General features: G+C 41.2%; 1 protein-coding gene and 1 pseudogene across 3 annotated transcripts in view; one reads left to right on the forward strand and one right to left on the reverse strand.

Annotated features, from left to right (window-relative positions):
• BLM (BLM RecQ like helicase) overlaps window positions 1–19,535 on the forward strand; it is a 90,484-nt gene that overhangs the window by 20,256 nt on the left and 50,693 nt on the right. For 2 of the 3 annotated variants that reach the window (XR_004297853.1, XM_032391923.1), the window contains exons 2-7: window positions 7,703–7,804; window positions 8,790–9,490; window positions 10,762–10,921; window positions 13,851–13,972; window positions 17,949–18,081; window positions 18,371–19,071. Coding sequence is in view for 2 of the 3 variants with exons in the window: in XM_032391923.1 (XP_032247814.1) it covers window positions 7,707–7,804; window positions 8,790–9,490; window positions 10,762–10,921; window positions 13,851–13,972; window positions 17,949–18,081; window positions 18,371–19,071 (1,915 nt within the window). In the remaining variant the exon portion in view is untranslated. Of the gene's footprint in view, window positions 1–7,702; window positions 7,805–8,789; window positions 9,491–10,761; window positions 10,922–13,850; window positions 13,973–17,948; window positions 18,082–18,370; window positions 19,072–19,535 lie in introns of those variants that run through there. The other variant, XM_032391924.1, reaches the window with a different exon arrangement.
• Window positions 1,963–2,577, reverse strand: LOC116624217 (annotated as a pseudogene).

Genomic DNA, 19,535 nt, shown 5'->3' on the forward strand with positions numbered 1-19,535 from the left:
TCTCTACTTCTCATTTTATTCCTGCCAGATACCATTTAGTTCTGGAATCATAGAAGGCTAATTTTAGAAGGAAACACAGAAATTCTCCCACCCAACCTCCTTATTTTACAAATGAGGATGCTAGAGAGAGTAAATGAATTCCTCCAAGCCACACAGTGAATTTGTGGCAGGATTGACCAAAGAAGCTGGGATCTTAGTACATTTCTCATTTCCACTGGTCTTTGTGTTTTGTAGTAAAGGGATGCTGATCTTACAATTCTGTTTCTTGCCATTATTTCTCCTTGCATTTTTAATAGTTTTAGCTTTATTCATTTTCTTGCTGTGTTGTTTGGGTCATAGAAATTAAGTATAGTTTGGGCTTTTTATCATTCTGCAATGACTTTTTTATTTATTCCCTTTGCCTTGGACTCTTCTTTGATATAATGTGTAGGTTCTTTTTATAGCTCTTATCTGTTGTTTTAATTTTACTTATTAAATATAACTGGAAGTTTGGGGCGCCTGGGTGGCTCAGTCGGTTAAGCGACTGCCTTCGGCTCAGGTCATGATCCTGGAGTCCCAGGATCGAGTCCCATATCAGGCTCCCTGCTCTGCTGGGAGTCTGCTTCTCCCTCTGACCCTCCCCCTTCTCATGCTCTCTCTCTCTCTCTCTAATAAATAAAATAAAATATTTAAAAAAAAAAAAGGCCTCCAAGGGCTCAAAAATATACTTTTTAAAAAAAAAAAAAAAAAAATATATATATATATAACTGGAAGTTAAATAAAAGTCTAAAAGATGGAGAATTACTTTAAATACATTTTTACTATGGGTATTAAAAAGAGAGAGATAATTAAAACCTTTGTAATAAAAATAGCGATATGAAAGATCTTTGGGAAAATGGACCTGGCAACCACCTGATACCCAGTAATTAATAAATTTCCCTTTCTTGTGGGATACAGTCAGATTCCACATTTTGACAGCTCTGCTTTTCTTGGGTAACTCACACAGATATGCCTCTTCCTAGAAGATAAACTATGTATGACAATAAATCAAGAAAACACATATTTATGAAATCCTAGTCAAAAGTCCCTCCTCTTCTAGAAATTGTATTTGCTTGATGTTTGATTAGAGAGAGTGTTGCTTGTCCCTGGTGCCTCATTGAGGTGAAGTTGAGGTTTGTAAGGTTATGACTGGCCCTCACTTTTGCCCCAGGAAAGGTAGCTCCTCCCTTTGAACAGTAACCAAGTGGAGCTCACCCCTAAAACCTCCACTTCCAGCAGAAAACTGGAAACAGTGCAAGACATACCTGAATGTTAGTTGGCACTGGATTTCTTAAGAGCAGTCTTTTTAAGTAGTGTATCCCCATGTCCTGAAGTAGCCATCCTAAGACAACAAAAAGAATAAAAGAAAGGCTTGACCTAGAGAGAAGGTAGTACTGATTGTGATAGATCCCAAAATAGTAACTTTAGTCTCATTTATTTGAAAGAAAAGGAATTCTGGGGGCGCCTGGGTGGCTCAGTTGGTTAAGCAACTGCCTTCGGCTCAGGTCATGATCCTGGAGTCCCGGGATCGAGTCCCGCATCGGGCTCCCTGCTGTCAGCAGGGAGTCTGCTTCTCCCTCTGACCCTCCCCCCTCATGCTCTCTCTCTCTATCTCATTCTCTCTCTCAAATAAATAAATAAAATCTTTAAAAAAAAAAAAAAAAAGGAATTCTGCCCTTAAAGAAAAAAAAGGAAGAAAACTTTGCTTTCTCTGTCCTATGTCCTTCTGTTTTTCTGCAGTCTTTAACCTTACTTTTGTTGTAATAACTGTGCATTTCACAGCAACAGTCCTTTTCCCGCCAATGTTCTCAGAATACGTCTCAGACCTGGTTAACTCAGATGAGCTGCTCCTTCCACAAACTTTTTAAATTTTTGTTTCTATTTGTTTATTTTGAAACACTGAAAGAAGTTAATGGTTTATTATGATTTATCATATTTAACAACCTAGAAGTTCACAGCCACCAGCATTTCCAGCGCAGTTTCAGGTGCAGTTGGGAATTTAGGCATTTCTGTGGAGCTGTTAGTGTAGCGAACCTTGTAGGTAAAATACACATGTACTTTTTTTTTTAAAAGAGAGATGGGTGGTAGGGGCAGAAGGAGAGAGAGAATCCCAAGCAGGCTCCATGCCCAGTGCAGAGCCCCACGTGGGACAATCTCCCGACACCAAGATCATGACCTGAGCCAAAATCAAGTCCGATGCCTAACCGACTGAGCCACCCAGGCACCCCCACGCATACTTTCGATAGCATACATGAAGGGATCTCTCTGAAATTGACCTCAGTAGTCTCATTCTCAGCAGACTGACTTGGGCCACGCAACGTGGCTTTTATTGTTCCCGATGTTAATGCATGTTCTTTCCACAATAAGTTCATGACCATCCAAAGACATCAGTTTGACGTCCATGGGCCTTCACAGCCATCATAGGTGTTCTCTTCTCTACCCCTTATGTTCTTAGGAAATTCTGCTTCACTTCCACAGGAACTTTCATAGTTTCCTGGCAAGGCAGGGACACAGAGTCTGCAAGCTACCCCTTGTGTCTACCGAAATTTGTGTTTTTAAAGTCAGTGTTGCTATTTGAACATTTCTCTCTTTTTTAAAAGATTTATTTATTTTGGAGGGAAAGAGTATGCATGTGTGTGTGAGCTGGGGGAGGGACAGAGGGAAAGAAGCAGACTCCCTACTGAGCGTGGAGCCCCATCTATTTGCACATTTCTTAACAGCCAATTGGGGAGATAAGGCTTGTACCTCACAATGTTAAAACTCTAGGCACCTGTGTGGCGCAGTCAGTTGAGCATCTGACTCTTGGTTTGGGCTCAGCTCATGATCTAAGGGTTGTGAGATTGAGCCCCCCGCATCAGGCTCCACACTCAACGTGGAATCTGCTGGAAATTCTCTCTCCCTCTGTTCCCCACCCCTACTCGCTCTCCTACTCTCTCTCTCTGTCTCCCTCTCTCAAATAAATAAATAAATCTTAAAAAAAAAAAAAACTCCAAGAAGGTATTTCTCTTCTTGTCACAAGTGAATGAAAGTTGCTTGGATCTTTTTTTTTTTTTTTTAATTTTTCCTTTTAGGGGCACCTGACTGGCTTAGTCAATGGGGCATGCAACTCTTGATCTCAGGGTTGTGAGTTCAAGCCCCACGTTGGTGTAGAGATTACTTAAATTTTTTTTTTCATTTCAGTTTAATGTCATTGGACTACTTCTTAGTATCACAGCCTGCTTGTTAAATAAAGGTCCTCTCAATTTCTGGCCTAAACTATTTTTGTTTATTCAAGATACTGTTCAGATAGGACACCTTTAATTATTTATTTTTTGCCACTGGTTTCCTTTAATTTACAAAGACTTAAAGAAGTCTCGTTTACTGGGTATATGTTTATGTATATGTTTTGTTTTGTTTTTTTTTTTAATCCATACTTTCATGCTTTATTTTAGATGAGCACAGAGCACAAATAGGGAACAACTAGGAGAGGCATTATAGTTGTTATTATAGGATAGGAAGTGAAAAAAAAAAGTTTGAATAACTAATAGTCTGATACAATAAAGGATTGACCTAGGCATGCTAAAAACAGTAAAATATGAAAATTTAATTCAAGATTACATACCAAATATTAAGTGTCAACTGTGATCATTCCAAGGATATCTTAACAAGAGTTTAACCTGATATTAATGGCTGAATTTTATTTAAAATTTCTAAACTTTTATCTTTTTTTAAATTTTTTTATTGTTATGTTAATCCCCATACATTACATCATTAGTTTTAGATGTAGTGTTCCATGATTCATTCTTTGTGCATAACACCCAGTGCTCCATGCAGAACGTGCCCTCCTCAATACCCATCACCAGGCTAACCCATCCTCCCACCCCCTCCCCTCTAGAACCCTCAGTTTGTTTCTCAGAGTCCATCATCTCTCATGGTTCGTCTCCCCCTCCGATTTCCCCCCTTCATTCTTCCCGTCCTGCTATCTTCTTTTTTTTTCTTTTTTTTTTTCCTTAACATATATTGCATTGTTTGTTTCAGAGGTACAGATCTGAGATTCAACAGTCTTATGTATATGTTTTGTATTCCAGCTCTGGATTGTTATCATCCTCTCATTCCTTCTTTTTACTCATTTATTTATTCTTCCTGGTTTTGTGGTTTATTTTGTTTCATTCAGTAATTTTTTTCTCACCTTTGAATCAGTATTTTGCTTATTACAATGGCTTAAGAATGATTTCCCTCCTGTAAGTACGAGAAAATTGTTGATCATTTCCAAATTATACTTGTGATTTCTGTGGTGAATCTAATTCAGAAGTTTATTTTAAGTTTTCTGGGCTCATTACTTTGTTCCTCTTTTTTGGTATTGTGAAACTTTTCACTGGTCTCTATTTTCAATTTATTTTCCTCCTTTAATTTTATATCACTGATCTTTGCTGTTGTTAGTAAACAATTTTTTTTATGTGTTAAACAATTTAATGTTTTAATGGAGTAGGTACAACGGAGACACCTTTTTGCTTCTCAGCACTCACCAACTTCTTTTTTTTTAAAGATTTTTTATTTATTTATTTGACAGAGAGAGAGAGCGAGAGCAGGAACACAAGCAGGGGCAGAGGGAGAGGGAGAAGCAGGCTTCCTGCCGAGCAGGGAGCCCGATGTGGGGCTCGATCCCAGGACCCTGGGATCATGACCTGAGCCGAAGGCAGATGCTTAACAACTGAGCCACCCAGGGGCCCAGCACTCACCAACTTCTTAAGAGCGTTCCCACTAAAGGATTATGAGTAGAAAATTGTGAACATAATAAAAAAAGGAAAATAAAATTATGTGCTTGCTACCATGCTTTGGAATATGTCTCTGGCTAGAGGATGCTGCCCTCTGGGAATAACCAAAGTGTCATGTTCCTTAAAAATAGGGAAAAGTGGCCCAGGGTTAAGGCTGACTGCATGCTAACTATTAATCCATAATGTGTCACTGCAGTTATGAAATATTTAATCAAACATTTGTACTATTGAGATGACTAAATACACATATCATCATGCTGTGGAGTGATGTTGGAAATCTCTTAGAGTACCATGGCTGGTTTTGATCCAAAAATAAATAAGACATGGAAAATTCATAGAGGGATAAGATAAAAACTATAAAAACTTATAAGGAATGTGGGAAAAAGTTAAGTATTGATGATGCCATAGACCATTTTGTTCTACTTAGTGTCTTAAGGTTGAAGGTCTGTGTTCCCCTGCCTCCGTGTCAGCTGCTAAGGTTGAAATTCTGAGAGGCAGCAGTGTGACTTCACTCTTTCTCGTTTATACCATGAAGGACTTCCACACTAGACGGACCTTGGAGAGAGCATATTTCAACAAAAGACCATTCCTTTTAACTGGATATAAAATGGGCAGGTGCTGGGGCTCCTGGTAGGCTCAGTCAGAGGAGCGGGCAGCTCTTGATCTCGGGGTCGTGAGTTCAAAGCCCACATTGGGATGAAATGGAAAGGTGCCTTTGGACACATGGAGACTGTGGTCTTAACATATTCACCATGAAAAAAATCAGGACCCTTTGGGGAAACGGCTGATTCTAAGTCTGGGGCAAAAAGTGCACAAGATTAGCCTGGAATATCTTTTCATTCCAGATAGCAGGGGAGCTCGCAAAGACTAGTAAGGTTATGTCAAAAGGACTAAGGAGACTCCCACTGGCCAAACATGAAATAATTGGAGAATCAATAAGGACGATAACTATTGGACTAAAATATACCTAATATGTTTAAACCTGTGAGTTTATAATACTGAAGAAAAAATTGACCATCATTGGGGGTTGTTGGTAAATCAAGTCAGGGGCACCTGGGTGGCTCAGTCGTTAAGTGTCTGCCTTCAGCTCAGGTCATGATCCCAGGGTCCTGGGATCAAGCCCCACATCAGGCTCCCTGGTCTGCGGGAAGCCTGCTTCTCCCTCTCCCACTCCCCCTGCTTGTGCTCTCTCTGTCAAATAAATAAAATCTTTAAAACAAACAAAAAAATCAAGTCATTGTTTTGGAAATGAATAAATAAAGGAAAGAATCTAACATCCTATCTTTCCTATGTGAACTGCACTATAAGGTAACAAAATAGTAGATCAGAGGAGGCTTCTCTTGATAGAAATATTGCAGGTAATGAATAAAGAAGGGACAACAGGATTAAAATACATTATTTGAGGAGGTTAACTTCCAGAATGGTAAGGTGAGGACATGGGGATGTGTGTACAGATGAAACGATATTGGAGGAGTTGATAATTGTTGACTCTGGGTGATGGGTATGTAGGAGTTCATTATAACCCTTCTGTCTAATTTTTTATGATTACTTTGGTAACAACTTTATTAAGATCTAATTCACAGGGGCGCCTGGGTGGCTCAGTCGTTAAGCGTCTGCCTTCGGCTCAGGTCATGATCCCAGGGTCCTGGGATCGAGCCCCACATCGGGCTCCCTGCTCGGCGGGAAGCCTGCTTCTCCCTCTCCCCTCTCCCTGCTTGTGTTTCCTCTCTCGCTGTCTCTCTCTCTATCAAATAAATAAAAAACCTTAAAAAAAAAAAAGGTATAATTCACATTATCAGTGTGAATTATTCAGTGTTTATTAATTAATTAGCTGTTTTACCTAAAGCATATTAAAGAGGAAGAAGAGGCAGAAATCATTCCTTCTGGAGATTGTAGAACAAAATTTATATCATAATCATCTTCATCAAGCTGGACAAATGGGAATTTCTCAATTGAATATAATTCCATTTCTTCCAAGTTGTTTTCACTACTATCTAAAGTAAAATAGGGACACCTGGCTGGCTCAGTCACAGAAGTGTGACTTTTGATCTTGGTCGAGAGTTTGGGCCCCACATTGAATGTGGAGATTACTAAAATAAACTTAAAAAAAAAAATCAAGTAAAACAGTTGTTAAACAGATCATTTTAATAATCAGTGAGTAGAATATGATTTATGTAAAACTTCGTATTTCCATGAATATCATCTAGTGTTGTTAACCCTTCCTCTTAAGGTACATGGCATAAAATAAAAGTAGATCTCTGGTAAAGATGGAATGGGAAAGAGGATTGTAACTGTCAGCCTGAATGAGAATTTTTGACTATGCATAGATATCAGCTATCCTGTCTTCCTTCGGCCTCACGAATTTTAAGGTGGCTGAGACTGCATTATCCTGCACAGTAGCTCAGCAATATCACACTTGTCACACGAGGAGTATAAAGGTGCTTGGTGAAAGTACTCCTTCAGGCAGAGACTTAATGATTGTGAAGTACAGCATCTTGCGGGAAAACCATTGTTCTCACTGGTGATGCCTTTCTTCTTTTCTGTTCACCTGTTCTTGTGGTTTTCCGCGTGCTCTCATCGTTCACTCCCACCTCACTCCCATCCAGCTTGTTTACTCTTCAAGCCCAAGCCAGGTCCTGTTTTTCTCCAAACCCTTTACAGATAATCTCTTCTCTGATGTCTTTTGTGCTTATTTTAGCATTGAGGGAAACCAGGTCATTTTGCTATTTAAGTGAGCCTTCAGTGAGTTAAGGGTTTTATATTTCAAATACCACCAGTGTGAAAAAAATGTCGAAACAGTTTATTGACCCAAAAAAACCCTAATTTATCTGAGCACAGTTGGAAAGTACTGTGCACACCCCCCCCCAAGAAATACTATGATTAATGCAAAGTACGTAACTCCGCTGATAGTTCTTTTCCTCACTGTTTAGGATCATGGCCGCTGTTCCCCAGAATAATCTACAGGAGCAACTACAGCGCCATTCAGCCAGCAAACTTAATAACAAATTAAGTCCTTCTAAACCGAGATCTTTGTAAGTATTTTGGCTTTCATACACGCACTGACCCACAATATCGTACAAATGAAGTATCTTTCAACCCTTTCACTGCGCAGATGAGGAAATGAAGCCGAGGGGTCCTTGATGTTCCCACTTTGCAAATTAACAGTAGAGCATTTGCTTTAGCAGCTCAGGTAATGAATGTTCAGTACCTTCGCATGGTTCCTGGCGCGTAATACTTGCTCAGTAAATATCTGTGGGCTGAATGAATAATGAATCTTCTTATAAATTTGGGCACATAGGTACTTTTAATATTTTAATATAATTTTATATCCATTCCAAAAACAGTTTATAAAGACACTATAGCTCTCCATTTCTTTTCTTTCCTCCAAGCTAGACTCCAAACTCCTTCTGACAATATTTAATAATAATTTCTATTCTTTAATAAATATTTCTATTCTATTTGATCATAATATATTTAATTATATATAATATAATAATATATTTAATAATAATTTCTAGAGCTTTACCAACTGTTCTGGGTGCTGGACTTTAAAGTTACCATTAAACTTCATGTCGCCAAGGCCAGCAGACATCCAAGACACTTGTCCCTTTTACTTGTCCTTCAGATTCCAGTGTAGCCTGTTCAGTTGTCACCTCTCTTCCCCATAGAACTTGTATCAGAGAGACAACAAGTCACCACATTTGAGTCTCTTCTCTTTTCCTTATATGCTGTCTCCTCCCGCTGGACATTAAGGACAACCTGCCTGAGAAATAAAGTAGTGGGAATGGCCCAGATACTCTCAAAACTGAATAATTAGCTTCTAAATTGGAAAGATCAGAGCATACAAAGTATAATTGAAGTTACCATATAAATTTCAAAATCAGAGAGAGATTCTTTGCTCGTTTGTGATACAGTGAAGGAGTTGCTGTATACATCAGTAACGGATTTTAGAGTTTGTATAGTTGGTGGGTTTGTTAAAACTAATCAGTCTAATTCAGTTTTTCAATTATCTTTCAGAGGTTTTACTTTTAAAAAGAAAATAACGACGGCCAACAATGTATCTGTCACTAGTGTGTCAGTAGCGAAAACACCTGTGTTCAATGATAAAGATGTTAATGTCCCTGAGGCCTTTTCCTTCACTGGACCTCCGCCCCCCACCACAAGTCAGCAGACAAGGCCCAGCGACTTCAAAAGTGCTCCAGCAGGACAGCAAACCAGGAGAGCTGTTTCAAAACCATTATTGCCAGATGTGTTGGAGGTTTCACAGGGAGTCTTATGTAATACCCCGAACACACCAATTGTAAAGAAATCCAGTAATGCTACTTTCAAGAAACTAGAATTTAGTTCTTCATCAGATTCTTTTGTTACCATCAATGATTGGGATGATATGGATGACTTTGATACTTCTGGAAATTCAAAAGCATTTGTTACGCCATGCAAAAATCACTTTGTGAGAGTAAGCACTGCTCAGAAATCGAAAAAGTCTAAGAGAAACTTTTTGAAAGCACAGCTTCCCGAAGCAAATACAGGAAAGGCTGATTTGACTCCATCCTCCTCTGAAAGCAAGCAAGCATGTTTGACTAAGAAACAGAATGACGACTCGGAATGGTTCAGTAACGATGTGATTTGCATTGACGATGACCCCAATCCTGAAGAGCTTATATGTGGAGATGCTCAGGAGAGTCATCCTTTAAAAACTCATTTAGGAGAAGAAAGAGGTAAAAATGATATTTTATCTCCTTTCAGTATGTTGACTGTATTAATTTATTCAAAGCTAGGCACCGGGAACAATAGCAAATAGATACAGCCTTTGTCCTTAGGCTCTGTGGAGGGACCTGTTACACAGTCTGTTGGCCACTTTCTTGAGGCAGGACCTACAGATGAAATGAAAAATTTTATTCTAATACAGTTTTTATATAAACACCAAGGATAGCTCTATAAGGTCCATAGAGGTTAAATGGTTTCTTTTTTTGTTAAGATTTTTATTTATTTATTTGACAAAGAGAGAGCAGGGGAAGTGGCAGGCAGAGGGAGAGGGAGAAACAGGCTCCCTGCAGAGCAGGGAGCCCAATGTGGGGCTCAATCCCAGGACCCCAGGGTCATGACCGGAGCCGAAGGCAGTCGCTTAACCAACTGAGCCACCCAGGCGCCCCAGTTAAATGGTTTCCTCATGGCCTACTGGCTAGCTTGTGGCAGAATTGGGACGTGAAACCAAGCCTTTCCATTATAATTCCTTTATGGCTTGTTCCCACCAAATGTGGATGTATGACGTGATCTAATTATGCTATTAAAGTATTACAGATGACATTCAAATCATTATCTGTTTAGTTCTCCTAGTTTTTAAGTGTCCAGAACCTCACAGCTGAGATTAGCCATGTGTGGAAGTACCCGCCCTATGAAGTGGTTTTAAGTGTGAGACTAATGCTTCTAAACACCCGAATCCCATCAAGGTTACTAGGGGGTGAGAGGGGACAGAAAAGTGATTGATAATAAGTACAACTGTAGTCTAATCAAATGCTGGCTGCTTATGAAGAGAAAATTGGGTCAGAGATAAACTGGAAAGCAACCATTGGGCACTGTTATCCCACATAGTCGAGAGAGACACTGACTGTGGGGGACTTCAGTAACTAGGGTGCCTTTGTGGTAAAGTTAACAATGTACAATTATCAGATTCATCTCTTATACTTCCCTCTTACTGAAATATGAGTGAAAAATAGAAAAACAGAAGTTTCGTAATTGAACTGGAGACCGTCATGCAAATCCTTAAGCAGATCTTCAGCCTCATTCCCGCGTCCGTTAGACTTAATCCAGGTGACTCCGTCATTATTCATGAAGAAAGCGCCAGCACGGACGTGTGGAAGGAGGGCACACAGGGGGTGCTGGCACTGGAGATGAGTCGCCCGGAGCGCCCACCCCAGGGCTCCTGCCCTGCACTTTCTGTCTCAGTAGCGATGAAAGTAACCTGTGTTTATCCACGGTTTTACTTCAGATGGTAGTGAAAAGAAGAATTTGGAAGAAACGGAATTACATTCCATTGAGAAGCCTCCATGTGTTGAGCTTGACGAAGATGATTACGAGACAGACTTTGTCCCACCTTCTCCAGAAGAAGAAGTAATTTCTGCCTCTTCTTCCTCTTTAAAATGTTTCAGGTAAAACAGCAAGTTAATCAATGAACATTATTGTTTATTTCTGGGATATTTGAACTAATTCTGTTTAGCTAGGTAGTGTCATTTCTGTTTAGATTTGTTTTGTGCTTCTGCAAAGTTTTATATCCGCATGGAAGCATCAAAAAAATCCCTATTTATACATTTTATTTAATTGGTGGTATTTAAAGCTGTAAAGTTACATTATGATTAATTACGTGGGACCTCCAAACAGTTTTATTTAGTTGATTTTGACGTGTGGAATATATTCCTAGAAATACTATATTTCCAAACTCCTAGACCTGAAATGACACAAAACTAACTCCTTATTTGGGAAGTGACTTAGTAAATAATATGTCCTGTTCTTTTCTCTTCTTTTCTTTTCTCTTTGCCCTGCAGAATAGAATTGGCCATTATATTTGTCATTCACTGAATTTTAGTAAATCAGTGACATGGTTGTGGTTAATTGGCAGTATTATGGGAAAAAGAGGTGGTACACATAACCCATCAATAGCTTAAAATACTAGTAGTCAGTCTTACCTCCATCCCTGACCCAATCTAGATCATGGTCCAGGTGAGTGGTGGAGTATTTACTGTGAACCAGTATTTTGATGAGAAACATGTCCCTCTAGTATCCCACCTCAATTAAGGCAGGTGGGCAGGAAGGAGGTGTTTGCCTGCATAACCTTGTTCCTCTGGGGTTGTGTTTTAACAGGTGGGTTGGGTTGTTTAAAGAGGAGGGAAGGGTTGGAGTGTGATTACTATTTGATGACAAAACTAATAAACTACAGGAGCTGCCCTCTCCTCCCTTCCCATAGAAATTAGGACAGAATTATAGAACATGAAAGAACTGAGCAAGAGTTCATATAGAATGTAGATTCTAAACAAGATTCTCATTTAACACAGAAGCAGCCAAGGCCCAGGGGGGGAGCAGGGGATTGCCCAGGATGATACAGTTAATGGCACATGGACTAAGATCCAATGTAGGGCTATTTCCTGGACCATCCTGATTCCTACGGAACATCTGGGTTTTTTTTCTCTATTTATTAAAAAAGTGTGTGTTGCACAGATGACCTTGCAGCCAGCTTACCGGGATGCTTGTCGTTTTGCAGTTCCAACAAACCAGACATTTTCTTTACCCATGTTAGGTTTTGATACCCTCTACATGTGTATGTGATTTTTGCATTGCTGTAATCAATATGTAACTATAATTTTTTATTCTTCTTTTCTCTTAACATTTTTAAAACATGTTCCATATTGCTACATAGTCTTTATTCTTTCTAATGGCTACCTAATTTATTGAGTTGTCATACCATGGTTAACTTTACCTAGATTTTTAGCAGTTGGAAAATGTTTATTTCCAGGGTTATTCCCAAAGTAGTCTCTCTCTGTATTTTCCATTGCAATCTCAAATACATATTTGTATATATATATATATATTTTTTTTTAAGATTTTATTTATTTATTTGACAGAGAGAGACACAGCAAGAGAGGGAACACAAGCAGGGGGAGTGGGAGAGGGAGAAGCAGACTTCCCGCGGAGCAGGGAGCCCGATGCGGGGCTCGATCCCAGGACTCTGGGATCATGACCTGAGCCGAAGGCAGACGCTTCACGACTGAGCCACCCAGGCGCCCCCATATTTGTATATATTTTAAAACTGAAATAGAATTTTCACAAATGATACTCTATGTGCGGTACACACTTAAATTTTATTTTGTATTTTATCTTGTTTTGAAACACTGGTTCTGACTTCTGGATTAATTTCAGAGGTGTAGCAGTCAGGTAATAAATAACAAAAAAGAGAAAAATGTTTGTGTATCTCCTGCGTGCCCGAACCTCTCGAGCCAGCCCTCAAAGTCCTCCATCTTCAGGCCCCACATTACCTCTTCATTTCTATCTCCAGTTACGCCCTTATGGTAACCCTAAGCTCCAATGAGCCAAATGAGACAAACCGACAATCTAGAAAACATTGCTAAAAATATAAGGCCTTTTCTTTAATTATCAGTTTTTAAGACTATATAAAGCATAGTTATTTATCACTGTTCAATTAAGTTAGAAGATTGCATTCTGGGGCGCCTGGGTGGCTCAGTTGTTAAGTGTCTGCATTCGGCTCAGGTCATGATCCCAGGGTCCTGGGATGAAGCCCCGTGTTGGGCTCCCTGCTCAGCCGGAAGCCTGCTTCTCCCTCTCCCACTCCCCCTGCTTGTGTTCCCTCTCTTGCTGTGTCTCTCTCTGTCAAATAAATAAATAAAATCTTTAAAAAAAAAAAAAAGAAGAGGATTGCATTCCAAAATCCTGCTTTAGGCAAGTACAGTTGATATCAAATAAAGAGAATTGTCCGTTGTCTCTCCTCACGGTCCGTTACTTTTCCCATACCTGTCATTCAAGGCTTCCTCAAATCTCCCTCCTTGGCGAAGCCTTCTCAAGTTCCAGGAGGTGTTATCTTTGGATTTCCATGGTACCCTCTCTTAACACTAATTTTAACGCTCATTTATTTTGTTACTTTTAAAGTATTTCTTGTATCCAGTCAGGCTGACCATGTTTATATGTGTTAATAATTTTTGTATAGAATGATAAATTATCGGAAGAGATTGGACCCTGGGTTTTCCAAATTGAGAGGAGAGCGAGGCAGAATCCCTCAAGTAGACCAAGTAGAGCACACTGGGCTCCTGTGAGGAATGTAAGTCGTGCCCTGTGACACCTCACAGGGTTACTGGAGGGACATAATTGGAGATAGAATTGAAAAGGTCTCTTGGGGCCAGAAGATGGGAGACTTTGAAGGCCAGCCAAAGAGGTTCTAGAATAGAGATAAAAAAACATGTTTCTCTTTTCTGTTACATATTGTCTGACCAGTTGTGGAAAAACATGAGAGGAAAAATTATACATTTGGTCTAAGTCTGTACTGCGGTTGGTTTTATATTTTTTAATTTGCAGTATGTTAAAGGACCTTGACACCTCTGGCACAAGGGATGGTCCTAGCACATCCGAGGACTTGCTAACGCCCGAGGGGATGACAGCGCAGCAGCCCACTCAAGAGACCAGCACAGACTGTGACGGTACAAAAAGTATTTCGACATAGCACATATTTTAACCACCTAACGTTGGAAAACAAAGTACGGTTGTATTTTTAACCTGTGGCTGTCTGGCATAAGATGGCAAACTTGCAGTTCCTCAGCTCTAACACAGAACCACCCCTGGGCGCTGGTTAGCCAGCATTTGCTCGAATAACCCAGAAACTCGTGTTCTCTAAAGATAGTCCATTCTCTATTGTGAAAACACTACTAGTTAGAAAGTTTTTTCTCACATTGAGCCAGAATTTGCTTTCCTGGAACTTTAATCCTTGTGAGATAAGTCTAAAGCTCCTAGAAGCTTTTCTTTTTTCCCTTTTTTTTTTTTTTTTTTTAAGGGCTAAATATTGTTGGGTCTTTTAACTCTCTTTATAGATACTGGTTTTGAGACCTTCCATCCTCCTGATTTTCCCTTGTTTGTACTCTGGGATTATGACTTGATGTCCATGCAGAGTTTAATACTTTTTGTTTGATTTGTTTCTAATTCATTTTTAAACTTTCTATTAAATATCTGATATAAAGAATGCAGCCACCCTACAACTTTGGAAAGCGGCAGCCTCCTTTCCCACTCCTGATTTCTACTTCTCAGGGGCTCTGTCAGTTCCGAGGCCTGTGTCCTTCTATCCTGGAAAGTTTTCTGATACTATTTCTTTTTCTTTTCTTTTTTTGTTTGTCTTCTCTTTTCTCTTTCACTCTTCCTGGAACTTCTATTATTTGGATATTAGGCTTCCATGAGTTATCTTTTCTATTTTCCATCTCTTGCTTCTCTGCTTTCTGGGAGATTTACCAACTTTTATCTTTAACTCGTTTATGGGATTTTTCATTTTAATCAGCCCTCTTCCAGAAGCTCTTTTTTCATTCTCTGAATATTTCTGCAACGTGTTCTGGCCTTTTTTGATGCGTTCTGTACTTGTGTGTGTGTGTGTGTGCGCGCGCGCGTGTCACACGTGTGTAGCGTGCATATGGTGGTGCGTGTGCACGCGCGTCACACGTGTGTAGCGCATGTGTGGTGTGTGTGTGCGCGCGTCACACGTGTGTAGCGCGCATGTGTGGTGTGTGCGCGCGCGCGTCACACGTGTAGCGCGCATGTGTGGTGTGTGCGTGCGCGCGCGTCACGTGTGTAGTGCGCATGTGTGGTGGTGTGCGCGCGCGTCACACGTGTGTAGTGCGCATGTGTGGTGGTGTGCGCGCGTCACACGTGTGTAGTGCGCATGTGTGGTGGTGCGCGCGTGCGCGTGTCACACGTGTGTAGTGCGCGTGTGTGGTGGTGTGTGCGCCGTGCGCGTGTCACACGTGTGTAGTGCGCATGTGGTGGTGTGTGCGCGCGTGCGCGTGTCACACGTGTGTAGTGCGCATGTGTGGTGGTGTGCGCATGTCACACGTGTGTAGCACGCATGTGTGGTGGTGTGTGCGCGCGCGTGTCACACGTGTGTAGCATGCATGTGTGGTGGTGTGTGTGCGCGTGCGCGTGTCACACGTGTGTAGCGCGTATGTGTGGTGGTGTGTGCGCGTGCGCGTGTCACACGTGTGTAGCGCGCATGTGTGGTGGTGTGTGTGTGCGCGCGTGCGCGTGTGTGGTGGTGTGCATGCACAACATATGTGTGTTGTTTCTGTTTCCTCCCAATTTCGTTTTCTTTATTTTGGTGTCTGACTTTATTGTTAGAGATGTCCCTGAAACACCTGATGTCCTCAGTGCTCTTCTGGATGTTTGTGCTATTAACTTCACCCTCTCAGCAGCCCTGTAAGGTAGTTTCTCTTCTCCCCGTTTTACAAATAAGGAAACCGAGGCACAGGAGCGTTAACTAGGACTACATGTGCTCACAGAATTAGACAACGGCAGAGCGGGGCTGGAAACCCAGCGGTGTGCAGGCTCCCGAGTTTATGTTTGTAGCCGCACGCTCTGCAGCTGGTGCGGCATGGTCCCACTGATAAAGTGGTGGGCTAGGCGGGGGGCAAGGGCAGAATGTCCTCCGAGGTCTCCCTCTCAGCTGACGTCGTGTTGTCACAAACCTGCCTTGAGACCTTGCTGCTCTCCCTGGCCCACGGGGCTGCAGAAGACTCACAGGACTCCACAGGTTCAGGGTCTGAGGCGGCAAGAGGGAACGGGGCGGGGGACATGGGCTTCCGAGTGATGCAGTCCCCAGGTACGAACCTGTCTCCTCCTGCCTCTGGCTGGGAGACTGTGGAAAATTAGTGAAGCTTCTCTGAACCTCAGTTTCTTCTATGAAATGAGAAGAATGACATCTACCTTGCCGGGTATTTGTCAGGATTCATGGTAAAGGGCCCAGTGTACTCTCGGCCTTCGATAAATGGTAGCTATTGTTATCTGCCAGTCTGGTAATCCCTTCAAAGAAGGAAATACATTAAGATTACTGATTTATTTATACGAACTCTTGCTAACTCTATAATCATTTCCTCTTCTTCTTAGAGCTCACAAAGCAGCCATTTGATAACGTGTTCTAGAATTTTGCCTTGAATTAACATCCAAAGCACCAGCCTATAGCTTTTGGCAATCTGTTCAGAATTTTTTGAAAATTAGAACAGTGTTTGCCTGTCTTCGCTCTTCCATTGACTGTCCTGTTCACTGAATGCCTCACATATCAGTGGGATCTTCTTTGCGGGTTTCCTTTGTTTTCTGAGGTGTAATCTGTCTAGACAAGGAGACTTGAGCTCCTTTTCAATAGCTGTTCTCTCTCTGAGCCTATCTTGGCTTTCATTTCGTTCAGACCATTGTTCATTCTCCTCTTTCCAATCTGATACCCGTTCTCCATGTAGAGAAAACAGGCAAAACGGGGATTCAGCAATTCCTCTTCACCATCTTCGACCTCACGTCCTGATCCATGCCGGTCACAGTAAAAGTCCATGTTTCCCAAGTCATTCTGACATAGACGCTTGTCCCCCCAACCCCCCCGTCTGTCCTCTCTCCCTCTCATTCCTGCCCTTTGGACCCTACGACGGGCTGCCCTCGTCCAGTGATTTCCCGGTAACCTCATTCTCTTCTCTGACCGTTCTCTTCCTGTTAGCTCTCGGATTGTCTCCTGAGAATAGTTCCCTCTGCAGCCCACCTAAACCATTTATTTCTCCCACATCCCTTAGGTCCTCGGGGTGGAGTAGGCATCTTCCTTGCTTCCCATTGCTACCCTAGCCCTTTCTTTTCTTCCTTCATTTAAAGCCTTACCTCCTTTGACATTCTTTTTCTTAGTTCTATAACGTAAATTTAAAAAATGTGGAGCGGGCTGGCCGGATTCTGACGTGCAAATATCATCACCAGGCATTTCTCTCTCTCACACCTGTCTCCTCGCCTCTCCTCCACCCCCTGGCCCCATCTCAGTCCCCCCGCTCCTTTCTTTCTCATTTTCCACTTTCCCTTGTGTGGGTCTTATTTTCAAGCTGTATTTCCCGGGGTGGTGGCAGGGGCGGCCACCAGCAGCCTGTCCAGCTTATTGAAAAGAGAAGTCTTCTTTTCCAGTCAGAAAACTCCCAGACCTACTTCTCTTTGAGCTGCCTGACATCAGATGCCCAGAGGTTGGGGGCCTGGTGTCTCCAAAGAGAAAGTCTCAGTGCTGAGTTGTTATCTTGAAGGAAGCGTGGGTGCCGGGCAGCCTGGGACTGCAGGTGGGGTGGAGTTCTTGATACCTTGTCTGGGCATGGTGAGATTTACCCCTGAAGTTAGTGAAAAATGATAGTAAGCTGATAAACCTTTGCATCTTACAATGACATTGGTTACCCTGAGAGAAATAATTGAAAACTAACATGAAATGAAATGATGATAACGCAGTTTTGGACTCTCATGAAATAAAGTAGAGATAACATGATTTCAGATTATTTCACAGGCAGATAATATGGCAATATAGGGTAGTTCATAATCTTGTTGTTAAACTACTGTCAATTTGACATGCGTGACTGTCAAAATTTTAAGTCTTTTTTCAAGGAAAAATATTAACGAAATTATAACACTTTATAGTTAGACAGACAAGTTTGCAGCAGCAGCTTATTCACGTGATGGACCAGATCTGTAAATTAGTCGATACTATTCCTGATGATGAACTGAAAGCTCTGGATTGTGGGAATGAACTGCGTCAGCAGCGGGACATAAGGTATCTTACTTTTTCTTCTTCTGGAATATATCTGATTACATTTTGACCGACCTAAGTCAGAACGTATGGGGCAGAATTTCCAGGCATTCTGAGCAGGAAACAGAATAGGCTAATTATCACTGTGCTTTATGTTTTAAATTTATTTACTTTCCAAACCGCCCCTTTAGCATTTGTATTCACATTTTCGAGACTGAGGAAAAGAGGATATATTTCGCCGCAGTTTGGGATGAAAACTAAAGGTATACTTGCGTGGCCTCACATTTCATGTGGTGTTCTGTTTCCTCTTCAGAAGGAAGCTCCTGGCCGAAGCCGACTTTAATACAAGGGACGCCAGTATTCTTGCTTCAGGGTGGAGATGCAGGCCTGACCCACCTGGTAGCCCTCCGGAGGGGATGGCATCTGTTTCTGCTCTCGATGCATTTCCAAAGGGCGATTCCTGTCCTACAGGGAATTCTGTTAAGGAGTTAAATTTTCCACACCTTTCCTCACATTCCAGTTCCACTAGGGAGTGTTTACTGGCTACTACCCCGGGAAAGACAGGATTCTCAGCCACCGCGAAGAATCCCTTTGAAAGACCGTTATTCAGTCCCCATTTACAGAAGTCCTTTGTAAGTAGCAACTGGGCTGAAACACCAAGGATAGAAAAAAGAAATGAAAGCTCTTACTTCCCGGGAAATGTTCTCACAAGCACGGCTGTGAAAGATCAGAATAAACGCGCTGCTCCAATAAATGACTTAGAAAGAGAAATGCAGGCTGCCTGTGATATTGACACTTTTGACATAGATGGCTTTGACGACGATGATGATGACTGGGAAAATATTATGCATAATTTAGCAGCCAGCAGATCTTCTACAGCTGCCTGTCAACCTATTAAGGAAGGTCGGCCCGTTGAGCCAGTATCAGAAAGAATTTCTTCAGCCAAGACCAACTGTCTTCCAGTGGCATCTGCTGCTCAAAATAAAAACTCAGAGTCAATTCAGAATTACACTGGTAAGTTTAAAATAAATGCTTGTATTTTATATGAAAACATAACTGTCCAAAATCGGAATTGTGTAAGAAAACCGATAGCAAATCATCCTTGCCTGAAAAGTACATTGTTTCTATGCAAATGCCTGCTGATACTATGAATTACAAATCACAACTTCAAAAGCAAGTTGCTCCTTTGTCTCCGTAGCAGCTGTAGTTTTATAAAATGAGTAATTATAACCTATTGTAGTAAAGCTCTAAAGTCATTACAAATGTGCTTTGCCTTTAAATTAACATTTTTTAAGTCCCTAAAACAATAAAGCTCATAAGGACCAAGTTTTTAATAATTTGGGAGATGAGTAAAAGCAAGTCTGAATTTATATGTTAAAACTGTAATTGTATGTATTTTTAGAACTCTGAATTGATGAAAATTGATCAATTTATAAAGTAGAGAAACATGCAGGGCAGTCTAAGAAAGACATGAAGTC

The sequence above is a fragment of the Phoca vitulina genome, unplaced genomic scaffold (assembly GCF_004348235.1).
Source record: "Phoca vitulina isolate PV1807 unplaced genomic scaffold, GSC_HSeal_1.0 scaffold65, whole genome shotgun sequence".
NCBI lineage: Eukaryota > Metazoa > Chordata > Mammalia > Carnivora > Phocidae > Phoca > Phoca vitulina.